Source organism: Somniosus microcephalus, chromosome 21 (assembly GCF_052327205.1).
Source record: "Somniosus microcephalus isolate GS21.2 chromosome 21, FLI_Smic_1.0, whole genome shotgun sequence".
Classification (NCBI taxonomy): Eukaryota; Metazoa; Chordata; class Chondrichthyes; order Squaliformes; family Somniosidae; genus Somniosus; species Somniosus microcephalus.
In genome coordinates, this window is record NC_141007.1 from 24,151,213 (window position 1) to 24,172,148 (window position 20,936).

Genomic DNA, 20,936 nt, shown 5'->3' on the forward strand with positions numbered 1-20,936 from the left:
TTGCTTTTTTTCTCCATTCCTGGCTCTGCAAGCGTCTAGCTGAAGCTGTTGCTTAGCTACAGAGACGCTTGCAAGCTGCGCCGACTGTTTTGAAGCTGTTGCTAAGCAACAGGGTTTGTTGCTAGATACGGAGCTCAGAAGCTCCGTATGTTTTAACATTAGCGCTGGTTTCTACGGCAGTGTTGATCGACCGGCACCAGCTCAGTCCCATCAGTGCCAGATACCAGGAAATTTCCTGTAATTCTACCCACTTAAGAACTATTTTCAAAGTTAGTCCTTCTGATAATCTGTAAATCAGGTTGTACAAATGATGTTGTTGGGGGTAAATTCCTATCTGCTGAAAGTCATTAAAACACCTCAAATAGCTGTCCCCTCCATCGCATCTATTCGAAAGGTAAAGGTAGTGACTTGTACCATTCTATGGGTGTGTTCACCTAGATCGCGAGTATTGAAAGGTCTATATGACCATAGGAAGCATTAGAGTCGCGTTCAATCCTGTGAGTGTGTCTGTATATATAGGGGTGGTTGACACCAGACACATGCTCACTTCTGGCAAGGGTTGTTTGGAAGAAACCATGGCTGATATTTCCATTCTCTGGCCCAAGGATTCTAATTCTAGCCAGCTCAGTACCACACCGACCCATGGAAGAACATTTTTTGGGGGGAGAAAAAAGGTTAGAGAATCCAAATAGCCCCATGTTTGTAAACAGTTAAATTGGAAAGCTGTAAAGGCTGCTGCGTGATACAGGTAGCTGGCGTTAATCTCACCATATCCTATTCCCATAAATAGCAAAGCGTTAATCTTTTGAAGACAGAATGATTAAGACACTGACCCACAGGAAATCTTATAAATATCCTGCCCCGCACCAATTCCGTTCACCCATCACATCCGACTTCGCTGATCTACATTGGCTCCCAGTGCATCAATGACTCGGATTTAAAATTCATGGCCTTGCCCTTCTCCATCTCTGGAACCTCCTCCAGCCCTTAAACTCTTCATTCCTCTGACTGTGGCCTCTTCTGCATTTGTCCCCACTCTTCGCCCTACCATTGGCAGACGTGCCTTCGGCTACATAAGCTCCACACTCTGGAATTCCCTACCTAAACCTTTAAGTGTAAGTCTTGGCTCAGAGGTAGCACTCGCACCTCTGAGTCAGAAGGCCATGGGTTCAAGCTGCACTCGAGACGTAAGCACATAATCTAGGCTGACCCTTAGTACTGCACTGGAGTGAGTGCAGCACTGCTGAGGTGTCATCTTTTGGATGAGGAGATGTTAAACTGGGGCCTTGCCTGCCTCCAGGTGGATATAAAAGATCCCACTGCACTATTCGAAGAACATGGACATTTTTCTGGTATGCTGGCCAACATTTATCCCTCAACTGTGTGACAGAATACTCGCCACTTGCCCGGATGAGTGCAGCTCCAACAACACTGAAGAAGCTCAGCACTATCCAGGACAAAGCAGCCTACTTGATCAGCACCCTATCCACCACCTTAAACATTCACTCCCTCCACCACCGGCGTACTGTGGCTGCAGTGTGTACCATCTATAAGATGCCCTGCAGCAACTCGCCAAGGCTTCTTCGACAGCACCTTCCAAACCCGTGACCTCTACCACCTAGAAGGACAAGGGCAGCAGGCGCATGGGAACACCACCACCTGCAAGTTCCCCTCCAAATTACACACCAGCCTGACTTGAAAACATATCGCCGTTCCTTCATCGTCGCTGGGTCAAAATCCTGGAACTCCCTCCCTAACAGCACCGTGGGAGTACCTTCACCACACAGACTGCAGCGGTTCAAGGCGGCGGCTCACCACCACCTTCTCAAGGGCAATTAGGGATGCACAATAAATGCTGGCCTTGCCAGCGACGCCCACATCTCAAGAACAATTAAAAACACCTTGCCGTGCACAAATTGGTGGTTGTTTCTCTGACATTACAACAGTGATTACACTTCAAAAGAACTTCCATTGGCTGTAAAGCACTTGGGAAGTTCCGAGCTAATGAAAGGTGCTATATAAATGCAAGTTCTCTCAAACTCCTTGTAACTCATTTTTGACCACCACTCCAAATGTCTCCTCCTTCGGCTTAGCGTCAGTTTTTTTTTGTTAAATCACATGGGGCGTTTATCTATGTTAAACACAAGTTGTTATGGTTAGAACTGCCAGAATATAGCAAGGAAAAATGCTGATAGTTCACATTCATAGCTGAAGTACCATAGTGTCTGGTGTATAGGTCGACAGTGGAAGAATCAAACTGGAGGTAAAAATGCCATTAAGTTCATGCTCATAGATCATGGGTCATAAAAAGCCATGCCAGGGTATAACTTTAGTACCAGATATTCTTCCCTCCGTTGCAGTATTGAGGGAGTGCTGCAATGTCGAAGGCGCAGCCTTTTGGATGAGAGGTTAAACCGAGGCCCCACCTGCTGCCTCAGGTGGACGCGAAAGATCTCATGGCACTATTTCGAAGAGCAGGGGAGTTCTCCCCAGTGTCCTGGTCAATATTTATCCCTCAACCAACATCACAAACAGATTGTCTGGTCAATATCACATTGCTGTTTGTGGGAGCTTGCTGTGCGCAAATTGGCTGTTGTGGTCCCGACATTACAACAGCAATTACACTTCAAAAGAACTTCATTGGTTGTAAAGCACGTTGGGACGCCCTGAGGACGCTAAAGGCTCTATATAAATAAGAGTCTTTCTTCCTTTACACCGATTGCTATTTTTGCAGCTGTTTTATTCAACTTATGCCTTGAATAGGATCAGGAAACCAGAGCATAATCTTTATTCTCTTTCCCAGCCCGTGCTGGGCTTTTCCAACTTCTGCACTCGCCATCCCGCAATTTAAAATACCCATTAAAATGGATTGGGGGTAGAAAAAAAATGGGCTGGCAAGCACAGGTGGAAAACCTCAGCTGCTGTCATGTCATAAGCCAAACACGAGGACAGTAAAATACATTTAGAAACTTCGCACTTGCCTCTGTGACACCAAAGGGTATGTTGCCAACGTACAGCCGTCTGGCTTGCCTGGTCATCTGGCTGCCAATGATTGGAACTTGTGTTGGTGTGATTGTCACACCACCTACTGTGGAGGTCGCCAACAGTGCTGTGGCAGGGATCTGACCTGCAGCTAAGAAAAAGAGAGGAGAGAGAGACACAGTCTTTGCCTTAGTGTGATATGGATGTGTTCACTGATGAGCAGCATTACAGCAACCAGAGCATCATGTAATGGTCTGACTTAGTTCTCATTAAACCAGACATAATAAACTGGAAGAATCTACCTTGCATCGCCTTGTACTGCATTGGGGTAATGTGCTCAAAGCCTGGTGGAGGCACATCCCAGTACCTGTAGGGCTTCTTTCTGCGAGAGCGACGGGGAGACCGACTGTAGGGAGAAAACAAACAAAACTTGCAAACTCAAATGCTTTTCATAGGGAAACGAATGCTACTGAAACATCAGAAGTTATATCATACACCAGGTCGGATCACCTTCGATCTATAATTTGAAATATTCTTCATACGACAGAACTTAGACCAATTTACTAATGGGTAAATTATGGAGACATTTTAGACCCAGTGAGAGCCCATATAGTCCTACAAATGGTATAAATGCAGAGACCCCTCCCAGAGAAGCAGCAAAGCTAATAGAATAAAGTAATGCACCCCTACGAGGTTGGCATCATGGGATCTTTAGTGTGCAGAATACTTTTAAGTTCAACAAGGTAGATTCTTCCATATTTGGCAGCATCATAAAAACTTTCCTTTTCATATCCTCCATGTACCTCTGGTCTTGATCAAAATGAGACATTTGGAGTATATTGCAAATTATTCGTAGACAAGATTAAAAAAAAGTTTTAATAAAACGCTCCATGTGGCTATCTTGCCGAGTTCTTCTGCCATCATTTTTTAGCCATATGGTCCATCCCTTCTCCAGAATTCCCAATACCGTGACCATCTTCAGGTCCGCTTCTTTCAATCGTTTTAATGAGAGCCGGTGCTGCAATATGAGAATTGTATCAGTCATCTCAGTTTCTCAATAGCGCTTACTCACTCAAATCTCTCTCCCTTTGGACTATATATAGCTCTGTTTCTACTCAGACATCCTCATCAAACGTGATAAAAGGTGGTGTCAGGACCGTTACCTGGCCAAAGCTGAACGGCAACTATCTTGACTCTTCTACCCATCAGAGTCTTCAGTAACTCTTCTACAAACACAAGCACCTATTTCCACACAAAATAAAGACTCTCTAACCTCTAGTCTGCCCTGTACCTGTAATAAACAAAGTGGCAATTGCTTGTTGTAGTAACAGGTCCACCATGGGATAATCCCAGATTTCACGATCATATAAAATCACCTTCGTCTGAGTACACCATCACGTCAGGGTGCACTGAGGATTGACTGGGAGTCAGCGGTCACATTGTTGCAGGGCAAGAAGATTACAAACTTGTTTTGACTCCAGTGCCCAGGAGCTGCTCCTTGAGTCCTTATGTACCCCAGTACCATCATGTCATTGACCTGGAGATACAGGAATTGTTTCTGGACCAGAGCATTATACTTTACCAAGGTTAGCAGTACTAACTGGAGCCTGAGCCTGCTTGATTCTGTTGAAGGACTCAAGGCAATGAGATAAAAACCCAAGACCTCCCAACTTGTCAGGGTTCTCAACTCCATTCTGTTCCTAGAACCACTACTTTAAATCTTGGGCCAATATAGTTGCCATCAGACAGAAACATGTTTAAAAGGGTATGGGGAAAGGACAGTAGAATGGAACTAGATAGCTTTTTCAAAGAATCAGTGCAGACATGATGGGCTGAATGGCCTCCTTCAGTGCTGTAAAATTCTATGATTTTAAACTAGAAGATAGTGGTCAACAGCAATCAGATTCTTTCCTTCAAGAAGGTAACATATTCTGAAGGATGAACAAACTATCCAACAGCATGAAAATTCTTCCCAGATTTGTCTAAAGATGATACCTGTAGGGTGTCATGTTCTGCTTTGGCTCCAGGTGAATTTTAAGTGTAATCAAAAAGGAGACCTAGAAAGATGCAGACAACCCACTGGACAGCTGCCCAGTTTCTTGAAATGATGTCAGATGAGCCAGTCGTCTGATTATATGCGCAAGTGTTGCTGCGATGGAAATTGGGTATATAAGAAGCACTCTGCACTGGCATTGAGTGGGTGAAAACAATCAGGTTTGGCTGTAATGCCTCATCACAGGGGTGTTTAGGTACGGAACCAGAGTGCAGCGTGGAACTGTACTCCAACGTGAGCCTGCACCTTCCGGACAGAGGAAGAAAACGAAGGGCGTTAAACAAGTATTGTTCCTGGCAGGAGGGGTAACATCTAGATCACTTGGATCGATAGTCAACATTCAAAACTGGATGACAAGCTTTAAAACAAATCTTAATCCCAAATAGCAAAACTAAAGAGGACTAAATTTAAAATGGGAAGAGTTTCTTGGGGTCTGAATTTTTACTGGAAATTGTGAGCTCATCAAATCCTCCCATTTTCACTCTGGGTCGTGCACTGCCAGCAGCCGACCTGCTTCCAGTCCACTTCCATGCTGGCTGCCAGCAACACTGACATCTCATTATTTATCCTTTCTTCGTGGTAGCCACCTGCCCTTTGCAAAGTGCCTCTCAAGATGGCATAGCTGACATCAGCACTCTGTACTGACACTCTTGACGTGCTACACACTGGGTGAGAACGCTTGAGAAACAGCAAATTACCTGTGACGCTTCCGCTCTCGTGAAGTGCTTCGCTTATCTTTGCTTCTGCTTCGCCCTCCTCGACTTCGGCTCCTTTTGTCCCGACTACGGCTGCGCTTGTCTCTGCTTCGACTTCTCCGTTTTTTATCCCGGCTCCTGCTTCTGGAAACGCTTCGACTTTTCTTCTTGTGGCGTTCCTTTTCCCGTTCTAGAAATAAAGGCAGTGAAATTCATGATTGGGTCACGAGTCTAGCACGCAATGGAAAGGAAAACATTTAAAAAATAAATAAATCGGGCGTGCTGTTTACAGGGGGCAGCTAATTCAATATCGCCCGTTTTACACCATCACCCACACTTAGAAATACCCCCAGAAGTGAGATTGAGTTTGGGTAGCCTCAGTTGATTCTACTGGGGAAACATCACAAGGCAAAATTTCCCAAATTAAGTACTAAAATGGTCAATCACACTCACTCCAAAATGGATGATTGACACATTTGCCACATCACACAAGTGCAGCACAAGTACTCTTCTGAAGGGGACGGGAGGAGAATTGTTAGGACACATTGCTGGGGCAGTGTATAGAAAGTTTCACTCGTCACACCTGCCAGTGACTACCTGAATAATAGCATTGGCAGAAGCCTCCACATCATCTCGTTTACTTTTTTTGTGCCAAGGACAGATACTTTAGTGCTGAGAAGTTACTGAAAGTTGAAAACACCACTTGTATAAATACAAGATGAACAATCATAGGAGTCAAATGGTCTGACACATGAATATTCCCCAGGCTGGAGGGTCCAATTTGTCTAGAAACTAAGTGCATAAAGCACACAGCTCAAATAAATAAGAACTAATTCCACCACATTTTAGTGAATGCAGCAGCATCATTACAGGGGGTGAGTATATATGCTTAGAGATGTAAAATTAAAGAGCCAGACAATACATTATTACTGCGATGCTTCCAAGAGTTGCTATCACTCTCGCTCCTCACATCAGAATTCCAGGGAGCCCTGGTTATGTGAAGATTTTCTAATTCAACAATAGCAACTAATCTAAATTCAAATCCAAAGTTATTCTATTGACGAAGCAACTCTTACTCTAACATGAAACATTATTTTGTTATACCGACATGTCATTTTAATGATACCATTTATAATAAAGCCACATTGCCAATTTTCTTTAAATATCATCGGATTTCAAACCCTAATTTTGCTTCACCTCAATTTAGCTCATCGTTCTTTTTAATTTTGATGGTGCCTTGGACTATAGGCCTGAGCTCTCCACTTTCAATTGTGAAAAGACTGCACAAGGGCAGGGTAGTAAAATGTGCAGATTCAGTAATGTAGAAAAATTGGGAAAGGAAATACATCTTAACTGGTAAGATTTTAAATGGAATAGAGAATCAGAAACACCCATGTGTGCAGATAGAGGTCACACGAGGCAGCGGCACAAGTAGGTAAGGCCATAAAAAGACAAGTGGAATCCTTGGTTTTGTATCTAGAGGCATAGAATATAAAAGTAATAGTTGAGCCCCAGAAGCAGTATTGGCTGCCCCAGTGTAGGAAGATTGAAAAAGCAATGTAAATTTACTAGGGGATGAGGAACAACAGTTATGAAGACAGACTTGAGAAGTCAGGGCTTTTTTCCACTAGAACTGAAGGATGATAAAGAGGTCTTCAAGGTTATGATAAAGAGAAATAGACACAAATCTGAGAGAAGGTAACGATACGGGAAAATTTTTAGAATCACAAAAATTGAAAGATTAGAAAACATTTCTTTGCACAGGGTGGTTAAAATGTACAATTCTCTGCTACAAACCATTGTTGAAGCACAGGTCATAAAAAATAGAATTAGTTGCTTGAAAACTAGGCATATTACAGCAGCAGAGTGGGATTAGACTAAGGGGCTCATGTGGATAAAAACACTGGCACAGACTTGACGGGCCACCCAATCTGCTTCTGCATTGTACATTCTATGATTCATTATTTATATGCTGAGCTTGCAGCTTAAACAAAGACCTGACCTGCCGGGTGATAATGCTGAAACTAGGGTTGCAAAGGGGTGGAAAGTTTCCGGTAAATTTTCCACGGGAAGTTTAGCTTGGGAATTTTGCCCAAAAAAGCACATGCTAGCATAATATTGTTTTTTTTGTATTTCTTTCTTTTTTTTCCCCCCCCACAGGTCCTCTCTTAAAATTACTAACAGAGATGGAATCTTAATTATTAAGGAATTTCTTAATCAATATATGTTTATCTTCTTACTTGGCTTGTTTTAATAATTACAAGTTTTGTGTGTGACTGTGAACAAATGTGTCCTGATTGGTTGGATGAGCGATTAGCTCCCTCTTTGTAATATTTGCATATCGAATTGTGATTGGCCTGCAGGCATCTGTAAGACTGCTATAGTTTTTTTAAGATCCAGGTTAGGGGTCCTGAGGGAAGTCATTTTGTTTTCTGCTGATGTTGTGATGATGCAGTAAGTAAATCAGACTTTATACTAAATAAACCAGTTACTTGTTGAACTCTGTTGTCCTTCAATTTAAAATATACAAAATAATACACTATTGGTGATGTAGCGTCATGTGTGTACAGGTCATGCTTCCATCACATGGAGCATCAGCAAAAATGTACTCACCCTGTTGCAATCGTGCTGATCGACCGCAGTTCGACAGAGATGAATGCCCTTTATTTCTCTGCATAGAACAATGCCACGTTTACCGTCGGATGTGTGGAAGCATTTTACCCCAGGCATTAAAGATGGAAAGACTGTGTACATGTGCAAACGCTGTAGAAAGCCATATGTAAAGAATGCCACAAAGATGCAGCAGCATTTATCCAAATGCAACTTCACTCAAAGCTCACAGCAGTCAGCCCAGAGTTCCTCTGCTTCCATTCAAGAAGATGATGGTTCTCATTCAGCATCAGGCTCCTTATCATCAGCAACTCCTGGCCCACTTGGAAGGTTCTTTGATACAATGGATAACCACAGCCAGAAGAATGCAGATGAGTGCCTTGCTCGAGCTGTATATGCAACAGGCTCACCCCTCATGCTCACAGCCAATGTGTACTGGAAGAGATTTTTCAATGTTATTCGCCCTGCATACTGTCCTCCCACCAGACATGCTTTGTCTACTTATTTGCTGGAGGCTGAGTATAACAGAGTCCAAGGAAAGCTCAAAGAAACGATAGCGATGGCAGACTGTGGTGCAGTTATCTCAGATGGGTGGTCAAATGTACGAGGGGAGGGCATCATAAACTACATCATCTCCACTCCTCTCCCAGTGTTCTTCAAGAGCACAGACACGAAGGACAACAGACACAGGCACATACATTTCTGATGAGCTGAAAGCGGTCATCAACGATCTTGGATCACAAAAGGTCTTTGCAGTAGTTACTGACAATGCTGCGAATATGAAGGCTGCTTGGGCTCAAGTGGAGGAGGCCTACCCTCATATTACGTCTATTGGGTGCGCAGCTCATGGGCTTAACTTGCTCCTCAAGGACATCATGGGTTTGAGAACCATGGAAGCACTGTACAAGAGAGCCAAGCAAGTTGTTAAGTATGTCAGGGGAAAACAGGTAGTTGCAGCAACCTACAACTCCAAGCAAATGACAAAGAACAAGAACACCACACTGAAGCTGCCCAACAACACTAGATGGGGTGGTGTTGTCATAATGTACAACAGCCTTCTGGAGGGTAAGGAGTCGCTGCAAGAAATGGCAATATCCCAGTCTGGGGATATGGAAACCACCATCAAGAAAATACTGCTGGATGATGTGTTTTGGGAGAGAGTGGTTAGCAGCCTTAAACTACTCTCACTAGTAGCATCTGCAATTGCTCAGATTGAAGGAGATGACGCTGTCTTGTCAGATGTTCTCAGGCTTTTTACTGATTTAAAAGAACAAATCAGCATTGCCCTACCCACATCCCTGCTGCTCAAAGCAGAGAAGGCAATTGTTCAATTCATACAGACGCGTCAAGAATTTTGTGTCAAGCCGATTCATGCTGCAGCATACATGCTGGACCCAAAGCATGTTGGGAGACCAATACTTTCTGGAGAACAGATCAACAGCGCTTAGTGTGATTTCTACCCTCTCACACCATCTCAATCTGGATGTGGGCAAAGTTCTGGGAAGTCTGGCAAAGTTCTCTACCAAGCAAGGTCTTTGGAATGGGGATGGGATATGGGAATCATGCAAGCATATCAGTGCACATACCTGGTGGAAGGGACTTTGTGCATCTGAGGCCCTGTCACCTATTGCATCGGTGATACTCCAAATCCCACCTTCATCAGCGGCCTCTGAACGAAACTGGTCACTTTTTGGGAATACGCATACAAAGGTGCGCAACAGGCTGACTAACAAGAGAGTGGAGAAACTGGTGGCTATCCGGGCGAACCTACAACTTATTGAGCCAGATACAGAAGTGTCCACCACACAGCTAGACACTGACAGAGGAGGAAATGGACACGTCAGAGCCAGAGTCAGAGAATCAGGAGGAGCAATGAGGAGTAGAAGACTCAGAAGACTCATGAGTAGAAGACTCAAAGGGACAAAATAAGGACAAATTACAGGCTAAATAAGCTGACGCTCTTTTTATTTTATTTTAGATGGGTCTTTTTTGTGGGGGTTCAATAAAGTTCAAAATTATAACCTAAATAAAGTTTTGAAAGCCTGTTTTTATTTGTATGGAACAGTATGTCTATTTTGATGACAAAGATAATAAGGGTCAGAGACAAAAACCATCAGTGTGCAAAAAAACTCAATTCCCATAAATTCCCAAGGAAAGTTTCCTCTTAAAAATTCCCAGAATTTTGCAACCCTAGCTGAAACCCTCTATTTGGAACACCAGCATCTGGGTATTTTGCAGCCCCGATGACATTGGTAGCAATAACCACTGCTCACCTGCTGTCACAGTGCCCATCTTACTGCAGCAACAGTAAGGTCCAAAATATCCATATGCAGAATATAGATCTGCCTTTACTCATTGTATTTCTCTTCCTGTCGGCATCTGTTCCCAGTTAGTTATCTCCCTCCTTTCTCTTCTCTCTACCCCCGCTCCCCCCCCCCCCATCCCCAGTCAGAGTTTTAGTTGGGGGAGGGAAAGAAACATCATCTCCTTTCAACTGTTCAGTACTTTGCTCAGGTGAAATTTACACTAGTTATTATGGGTTAATTAAAAAAAAAAATGGGACTGTGGCCTCAATGTAGCTGTGTGCACAGTGTTAACGTGATTCTTATGTAATAGGAACCATAGTAAGCAATGATCTGTCGGTTGAAATTAGGAGCTACTCATTTATGTTCAGAGTTTTACATTTATGTTGCACTTGCATTTTAATTTTGTCTCATTTTTAGTTCTGCTTATGGCCCATTACTCAAATTACTGAACTCTACATGCTCAAGCTCTGGACATCACTAAAACTTCATTGGCTGTAAAGCACTTTGGAATGTCCCGAGGTCATGAAAGGCGCTATAGAATTGCAAGTCTTTCTTTTTTTAAAAGATGAAAAATAACATTTTGACAAATGAGCATTCTTTCTGCAAAAAGATGGTTTCAATACTTTTGCGTCATCATAAATCAGTAACTTTCACACTGGGGTCCACGGAGAAACAAAGATCATTAACGTTAAACAATGAATTGACTTGATGACCTGCTGTAGAGTTTCTCACAAGGGAGCCTGGGGTCCAATACAGTTGCATTGGCCCAGTAATTCCTGTTAACGCGTGAGTACGGACGGGGTACTCATGCGTGTGACCGGAGGAATTGCCGGTTTTCAGCATGCACTGAAAACCGGCATTTCCTGTCCTCTGACCCAAGGGGTTAAGAGGCAGAACGCGTGCGACTGCACAGGCAGCGCGTGCGCAGTGAAATCCCCCCCCCCCCCCCCGTTGCCCGAGTGTAAAGGCCTCCGCGTAAGTACTGAGTTTTACAGGTAAGTGGGCTTTTAGTACAATTTAGAATTTTTTTTCCCCCACAGGTTTATTATTTTTAAAGAATTTACAGCAAGGTAAGTTTAGTTTTAGACCCTATTTTTAAAAAAAATATTTTTCTCAAAAAATTGATTGTTTAAAACATTTAAAAAACTTATTTATAGTTAATATAATCAGTGGGATGTTTTTTAAAATTTTATTTAAAGTTTAAGTAGTGTTTTGGCAGCCCATACTTTATGAGTTTGACAGCTCTTACTCTCAAACTCATGAATGAGTTTCCCCTCCCCTGATTGGCTGCACAGTGCTCACCTGATCCCAGCCGGCACATCGCACTAACTACGCCACTGGATCAGGTTAGCACAGCGCGCTGACATCGGAACCGGGCCAGTGACAGAAAATGCAAGCAGGCCCGGGCTTCAGATGTCGGCACGCAGGGTGAGTGCACATCGGGGGCTTGCACGCGCGGCAAGCTCCCGATCCTAATTTCAGGGCCATTGTTTAGTTTCTAGCCTTGCATATCCTTCAACACCAATGCTCAGTTATTTGCTGTGGAGATGTGGTTCAAATAGCTCGAGGTCAAATGAGAGATGAAATACCGTTGCAGGGGTTAGACATTTCTTTAGATTGGCTGTTGGGCGCCTCTCCATGTTGTTATCTTAATAACCTCTCCAGTTTATCTCAAGATCGGGGGGGGGGGGGGGGAAAGAAATAACGATTTGTTTCTTTTTGTACGCTTAAAAAAAATTAAAATACCAAATCACCCCCGAACAAAATCTGGAGCGTGAAGAAAAACTTAGGTAAAAATAGATACTTCAAACATTCCTGTAAACAGTAGAATGAAATCTTGGTATCAGATGGCCTCAGACTGCAAACCGCCAGTGACAGAGCCCATTCATAAATTTTAGAACAAGTGATCTCCAGGAAAGTGTCAATATTTCCAGGGGTTCCCCAAACAGAAAAATGACAAATGTGCCCAAAAGCAACTCTAATTCTCCACCCTGCACAAAAACACACATTAAGGGTAAGTGACAATATTGACTTGCAAATAGATGTACGAGAAAGCGGAAGATATACAAGTCAAACAGCTCTAAGTGAGCTGAGAGTGTATAGTTTAATCCATACACGTCCCTAATGCCACACACTGAAAACACGAGTCGGCTGATACCAATGGGTCGGAGACCTGTACCCAAGTAAAATTTGTCAATCGCCTTGGTACAGCAAGGGCGGAGTGAAACTTGTGGGAAAGTCCTGGTAGGATTTTTGCATGGGTTGGCAACTTCTTTAAAGAAATATGCTCAATCTTGTATTGCTTCACAGTACATATACAGAGTAAGTGCATCATTCACAGAATAATACATGAATAAATCACAGAAAGCACAAGTTGGTCAAAAATTATTTTGACAACTGACGATTAAGGGAAGGATCTAAATTGCAGTCTCTGCATTATTGGGTTTGTGCGCCTGTTGGAATTTCTCAGCTAGTCAAACAAACAGCAGGAGGTCCTATCTAGCTATGCAAAACTCAGCAAGTTAGCCCTCAGAACAGTGGGGCCGCTCAGAATACTAGGAGTTTGATGCAGAAAATTTTGAAACATTCCTAGACAAAAGAGATTCAGAAAATTTGGGGCTTTATAAAATACACAGTAGGTTGACAAACAAGTCTACCAATTAAAACTCAATTATAAATTTGAATGGAAAAAAGTGACAATTTCAAGTATGTATTTGCCACAATGTCGCATAGACTCGGTTTGGTACCCTCACTCGAGTCAGATGGTAGTGGGTTTGAGTTTATACCTGAATTGAGCTCATAACCTAAGTTGGCACTCCAATGCAATTCAGAGGGTGTGTGGTCCTTCAGGAGAGGACCCCACCTGCCTACTTGAGGATCCAGATGCATTAAAGATCCTACAGCATTATTTGGAAAAGAGCCCCCCACCCCAGAGTCTTGACCAAAACTCCACTTTTAATCAACCTCAAAGGGGGGGGGGGGGGGTGTAAGTTCAACAGCTCACTTCTCTTTATAGGAGATGCAGAATGGCTGCAATGTTCACCTCCAAAACAAGTCACTGCACTTCAAAGTTATCCACTGTGTAAGTGCTTGGAGGCATTTCAACACGATAAGGGACTATAAAAGATTTTATATCCAACAGTAGCCGATTTGGTTTTTTTCTTTAAATGTTTAACATCTCCAAAAGTTGAACAGAACAAGTGAACTTCCCACGGTTTAAAAAAATAGCTCATTGGATTCAGCACTGGAATGAAGTAGCCATTTGAACAGAATAACATCAAATTTACAGCACAGATACAGACCATTCGGCCCAACTAGTCTATGCTCCAAACGAGCCTCCACCCACCCGACCAGCATATTCTTCTATACCTTTCTCCCTCATGTTCTTATCGAGCTTTGTCTTAAAATGTATCTATGCTATTCGCTTCAACTGCTCCACGTGGCAGCAAGTTCCACATTCTAACCATTCTCTCAGTAAGGTAGTTCCTCCTGAATGCCTTCTTGGATTTATTAGTGACCCTTACTTTAGGACGTCTCCACAAGTGGAAACATCAACTCTATATTAAAACTATGAAGTAGTTTGATAGGGTTAAAGACCTCCATTAGGTCACCCCTCAGTCTTCCTTTTGAGAAAATTCAATTAATGTAATAAAGATGTTAAGTTAGATGGTAGCGTCTACACTGCCCGGGCTACAAAAAAATTACAGGAAAATTCTTTTTCCTCTGGCACGGACGGGACCGACGTGGTGCCATTTCATCAAAAATTCCGGATAACCAAATGCTATAGTAAAAGATAGGGAGAGCTGACAGCTCCGTATAAAGCAACAAACCCTGTTGCTTAGCAACAACTGTAGAACAATGGCCACAAGTTCCAAGCGTCTCTGTAGCTTAGCAACAGCTGCAGCCACACCCTTGCACAGCAACAGACGGAGGAAGGCAAATACAATATGAAGTAAAACCTACTCCTGAATTTTGCCGGTTAACCAAGATTTCCGGTTATTTAGGTGCCGGTAAATCGAAAGTTTCCTGTAAAAAGGCTAGTGGAATGTTGGCCTGTCTCTCAAGAGGGCTGGAATTCAAAGGGGTGCAACTTATGTTATAGCTGCAGAGAGCTCTGGTTAGATCCTATCTGGAGTACTATATTTGAGTTCCGGGCACCGCACCTCATGAAGGATATACGGGCATTGGCGGGGTTGCTGCACAGATTCACCAGAATGCTACCAGGGGTTAAATTAGGGCAGGTTGCATAGAATAAGCTCACATTCCCTTGAATATAAAAGATTAAGGGATGACCTAATCGAGGTGATTAATTTAAAAGGATTTCATAGAGAAACTATTTCCTCGCCTATGGGAAGCTAGAACAAGGGGGCATAACCTTTAGAGCTAGGGCAATGGGGGGGGGTTGTCAGGAAGCACTTCACACAAAGAGTAATGGAAATTGGAATTCTCACCCCACCAAAAAGCTGTTGAGGCTGGGAGTCAAATGAAAATTTCAAAAAAGAGATTGACAGATTTGACGAAAGATCATCGACCTGAAATGTTAACTCTGCTTCTCGCTCTCCACAGATGCTGCCTGACCTGCTGAGTGTTTTCCAGCATTTTCTGGGGTTGTCCCAGATTTCCAGCATCCGCCGTATTTTGCTTTTGTATCGATGGGATTTTTTTGTTAGGTAAGGGCTATTAAGGATTAAAGAAAGAAAGGACAGACAGACATTTATATAGCACCTTTCACAATCACCGGACATCTCAGTGTACAGCCAAATGAAGTACTTTTTTTTGGGAGTGTAGTCACTGTTGTAATGTGGGCAACGCGGCAGCCAATTTGCACACAGCAAGGTCCCACAAACAGCAATGTGATGACCAGATAATCTGTTTGTTATGTTGATTGAGGGATAAATATTGGCCAGGACACCAGGAATAACTCCCCTACTCTTCTTCGAAATGGTGCACGGGATCTTTTCCGTCCACCCGAGAGTAGACAGGGGCCTCGGTTTAACGTCGCATCCAACCGTGCAGCACTCCCTCAGCAATGCACTGGACTGTCAGCCTAGCTTTATGTGCTCAAGTCCATGGAGTGGGGCTGTGAACCTACAACCTTCTGACTCAGTGTGCTACCCACTGAGCCACAGCTGATACTTGCGGAACCAAGAAAGATTTGCATTTATATAGCGCCTTTCACGACCACCGGATGTCTCAAAAGCGCTTTACAGCCAATGAAGTGGAGTCACTGTTGTAACCAAGGCAGGTAGATGGGAGTTAAGAAACATAGAAGATAGGAGCAGGAGTAGGCCATTCGGCCCCTTGAGCCTGCTCCGCCATTCAATGAGATCATGGCTGATCATCCAAATTCAATACCCTGTCACTGCCTTCTCCCCATATCCCTTTAGCCTTAAATATATCTAACTCCTTCTTGAATATATTTAATGAATTGGCCTCCACTGCCTTCAGTGGTAGAGAATTCCACAGGCTCAGCACTCTCTGGGTGAAAAAATTCCTCATCTCTGTCCTAAATGGCTTACCCCTTATCCTTAAAACTGTGACCCCTGGTTCTGGACTCCCCGGCCATCGGGAACATCCTTCCTGCATCTAGTCTGTCTAGTCCTGTTAGAATTTTATAAGTTTCAATGAGATCCCCTCTCATTCTGCTAAACTCCAGCGAGTATAAGCCCAATCGACCCAATCTCACCTCATACATCATTCCTGCCATCCCAGGTATCAGCCTGGTGAATCTTCGCTGCACTCCCTCCATGTCAAGAACATCCTTCCTCAGGTAAGGCGACCAAAACTGCACACACTACTCAAGGTGTGGTCTCACCAAGGCCCTGTACAACTGCAGCATCCTTGTTCCTGTACTCGAACCCTCTCGCTATGAAAGCCAACATACCATTTGCCTTCTTAACCGCCTGCTGCACCTGCATGCTTACCTTCAGTGACTGGTGCACAAGGGCACCCAGGTCTCGTTGCACTTCCCCCTTCTCCCAATCTATTGCCGTTCAGATAATAATCTGCCTTCCTGTTTTTGCCACCAGTGGATAACCTCGCATTTATCCACATTATACAGCATCTGCCATACTTCTGCCCAATCACCCAACCTGTCCAAATCATCCTGGAGTTTCTCTGCATCCTCCTCACAGCACACACGCCCACCCAGCTTTGTTTCGTCTGCAAACTTGGAGATATTACATCTAGTTCCCTCGTCTAGGTCATTTGTATATATTGTGAGAACAGCTGGGGTCCCAGGACCGATCCCTGCGGTACCCCACTAGTCACTGCCTGCCCCTCGGAAAAAGATACAGCTCAGCCATGAGCTAGCTGAATGGGGTGAACAGGCTCGAGGGGCTGAATGAGCCGATCAGCAGGGTCACTGGAGGCACCTGTCCCATTGGAAGGCTGATCAATGCCGCGCACTGAGCATGCGCGGTGCACTCGGCCGCCCTCCCCTCCCCCTCTCTCCCCGCCGCTCTCGTTCCGTCTCCGGGACACCAGCTTTTAATTCAACTCCTCGAAACACGTCTTGGCACGGCAGCGGAACCGGATTAAAAAAGCAACAAAGAGACGAGGGGAGGGGAAGAAAAATAAAGCCTGGTCCGGCGGGCCGCAGGCTCACTCACCTTGCCGGTTCTCGTGCAACTGTTTCTCGAATTCGTCAAAATCTGACATTTGTCTGTGTAATTTTAACCTATTTTCTCTTTTTTTTAAATAAAAAAAATTAATAAAAGGTAAATAAAAACAAAGCAAAAAAAAAGGCAGAAATCTTTATTTTGTTTTCGCTTGTCTCGTCATCCACCGTTAAAATTGGCGGCGCCCAACCCCGCTCCGCTCCTCCGCACAATGGCCGCCTCACCCAGCGAGCTCCCGCACTGCCCGCGCCTCACCCTAACTTCAGCTTCTGACTGACAGCCCGGCCGGGCCAATCCGTGCCCGCGTCGCGCCGGAGCGCCTACCCGGCCCTCCAATGGCTGCAGCGCGAAGGCGGGACTTCGATAGCCACGTTTGGTTGCGGCGGCGTGACGGTGCGCGCGGAGGGACAAACCTCGCATCTGCTGTCAACCTGCAACAAAGCGACATCGTACACCAAATTTAAACCCTTAATTCCCTCACGTCGTCAAATGATAGTAACACACACAAAATCCCATCCTCCAAGTTGCACCCAGCCAGCTGTGAGCTGTAAAGTTTTAATTCTTTTTTCAGGTTTACAGCATTTGCCATTTGTTTCCTATTCATAGGTCACTTGTAACCAGATGGACAACGTTTATTGTCTCAAAATGTTGTTTCCATTCTCCCATTGGACCAGGCTTGAAAGAGAGGCAACACACGAAACAATTTAAAAGTGTTATATAAAGACAACCGGGGAGTTTACTGTTCTATCTGTAATTGTCCTGATATTCATGTTCATGCTTACATGTGTTTTTTTAGGGTGGGCTCTTTTTTTAGGCTTTTTTGAAGTCAGTGTAAATAAACATCAGGAGAGATGTAACCGTTTTACACAAAGTCAAGATCTACCCCTTCATATATTGAGACTGATGAATTAAAGAGAACCACTACCCAGATAAAACTGGGTAAAAATACATCATTTTTGTCACAATGGGCAATATGAAAATTATTTTCTAATATGTTGTAACTCATATGTAACATTTCGGTCCAAGTGTATACTTAGTATTGCAAAGCTAAATTGTAGGTGTTAAATCCGTGAATCTTGCTGTATGGTGTCCTTCAATAAATAGACAGAGACTGCAGAGGAACAATCAACAGGTGTTTACTGGATGAGGGTTACTCTAAAACTATCAGTACAGATCCCTACTCAGGGTTTATATACAGGTGTGGTCACTGCCGGTACTACATACAGTATACAGGAGCTGTAAAAAGTAGTTCTCCCCTTAAAGGTACATACACTACAGTAGGTACTAACATTGAATTCACAAATTGTTTCCCCAATTATTGATGCATCCCCCACCTCCCCCCAGTTATTCACCACTCATGCATTGCTGTATTGGGTATTCAAAATTTAAGCTATAATGAAAAAAAGACTTGCATTTATATAGCGCCTTTCACGACCACCAGACATCTCAAAGCGCTTTACAGCTAATGAAGTACTTTTAAAATGGAGTCACTGTTGTAAATTAGGAAATAACTCACAAGTATGAAATGTACAAGCCTGCATGTTCCCGTGATGCAGCGATTTATAGTAGTTCTCTAAAACTGTTATAATAGTTCTCGATAGCTAATCTTTGGTATTGCATTATTAGTTTATTAGTGCATCCCGTGTACTCAGCCCTCTTTGTAAAGTGTTGCCTGGAGGATGCTAACTGCATATATTGTGAGGCTGAGCAGTTCTATTGGGCACTAAGGAAATTCAGTCAATAAACAGCACAGTAAGTACAAATTCACAAAGTACGATTTGTGGGAATATGGGATAAATCATGTGACTCCTTGGATCCATGAACTTCATTGTTCTTATGAATAAAAGTAAAAATTTAACTATACAAAGTCTTGCGTATAACGGTCATCCATTTTAAATGTACCTATAGTTCAAAAAAATAATGTCACGCTTTTTTGATCAATGAAATAACCACGTAATTTGACAGGTTGGCAAATATACCAGTGGTCTTATTGCTTTTGGGTTCACCCTGCTATAAACCTCTACAAGTAACTTTATAACACAAGAACATTTATAACAAAATTTTAAGAATTCTGAAAAACGCATACAAAAGTTACCCATTATGCTTTACCATACATCCACCAACCTTTTCCTCCATAGGTCTCCCCTTTCTCAGCAGCCTTTGCCTTATATTCTGCTTCACTCCTGAATTTATAATCTCCTAACCTTCAATACCATGCTAACTCTCTGCCCTTCATTATTGTTCTTCTGATCTCCCCCAAGCGTGCTTTTTCCCTTCTCTGCCTTTCAGGCCTCTCTACCCATGTAATCTTCCACTCTCTGTACACATGTGTCCTCACCGCCACTCTCCTGCATTCACTCCGACCCTGCCTCACCTCATCTGCTGCTGAAACCCTCATCCACGCTTTGTTACCTCTAGACTTGACTATTCCAACGCTCCCCTGGCCAGTCTCCCATTTTCCACCCTCCGTAAACTTGAGTTCATCCAAAACTCTGCTGCCCATATCCTAACTTGCACCAAGTCCCGTTCACCCATCAACCCTGTGCTCGCTGACCTATATTGGCTCCTGGTCCAGCAACACCTTAATTTTAAAATTCTCATCGTTGTGCTCAAACCCCTCGATGGTCTCATCTCTCCCTATCTCTGTCACCTCCTCCAGCCCTACAACCCTCCGAAATCTCCGCGCTCCTCCAAGTCTGGCCTCTTGCGCATCCTGATTTTAATCACTCCACCATTGATGGCCGTGCCTTCAGCTGCCTAGGCCCTAAGCTCCATGAATTCCCTCTATAAACCTCTCCGGCTCTCTACCTCTCTCTCCTCCTTTAAGATGCTGCTTAAAACCTACATCTTTGAACAAGTTTTTGGTCATCTGTCCTAATATCTCCTTATGCGGCTTGATGTCAAATTTGATTTGATAACGCCCCCATGAAGTGCCTTGAGACCGCTTTACTATGTTAAAGGCGCTATATAAATGCAAGTTTTTGTTGTTGTTCTAGAGGTTTTGCCTATTTAATTTCACGCCAATCCACATCAATTGCATCTACTAATCCAACCCAGTGACACTCTTTACTAACAACTTTCCACCCTACATATAGCCCAGACACACACCACCATTATCAGGCGTATTCGTCTGTCTGCACTCCCTGGCATGGTAGATCTACTAAATAATTTAAGAAAAAAGATGATGATACGTATGACCTTTGGTGATCCAGTGTCATCTGGCATATGTAGCATTACATCTGCTTTCATAAAGAACTCAACTATTGCACATACATGTTAGAATATTTCACAACATATACAGGATATATTATTTTCCTGTAGTCAAAAAAATCTTAATGGATAATGAAATCTATAAAACTTAAGAAAAAATGGAACTACTTTGCACATTTCCTTCTTTACCAAAAACCTCTGCAACAGTATGTTACTAAATGGTCTGCTTAAATAAGCATTTAAATTCAGGACTTCCCTCAAAACTCGAATAATGGTATGGACCTTCCAGAATTGCTATTGTTTATATTAACCATTTTGTTTGCAGGTTGTTCTTGAGTATTCTTTGAGATTGACATAAATAAAATATATGCAGCAGGTACAAAAAATATGCATTAAGCAGTGCCAAATTTCAAAGTGCAAAGTTTCATCTGTCACACATGTAAAAACATTTATTTGCAAA

General features: G+C 43.3%; 1 protein-coding gene across 7 annotated transcripts in view; it reads right to left on the reverse strand.

Annotated features, from left to right (window-relative positions):
• The window catches only part of LOC147102654 (splicing factor U2AF 65 kDa subunit-like), a 39,577-nt gene extending 22,075 nt beyond the window's left edge, over nucleotides 1-17,502 (reverse strand). For 3 of the 7 annotated variants that reach the window (XM_085963346.1, XM_085963344.1, XM_085963343.1), the window contains exons 1-4: nucleotides 17,258-17,501; nucleotides 5,734-5,920; nucleotides 3,285-3,388; nucleotides 2,982-3,133 (exon numbers count right to left, since the gene is read on the reverse strand). In XM_085963346.1, coding sequence (XP_085819472.1) covers nucleotides 2,982-3,133; nucleotides 3,285-3,388; nucleotides 5,734-5,920; nucleotides 17,258-17,306 — 492 coding nt within the window. In that variant the 5' untranslated portion in view covers nucleotides 17,307-17,501. Of the gene's footprint in view, nucleotides 1-2,981; nucleotides 3,134-3,284; nucleotides 3,389-3,672; nucleotides 3,977-5,733; nucleotides 5,921-17,257 lie in introns of those variants that run through there. The other 4 variants (XM_085963341.1, XM_085963342.1, XM_085963347.1 and 1 more) reach the window with 4 other exon arrangements.
• Nucleotides 17,503-20,936: the final 3,434 nt, after the last annotated feature.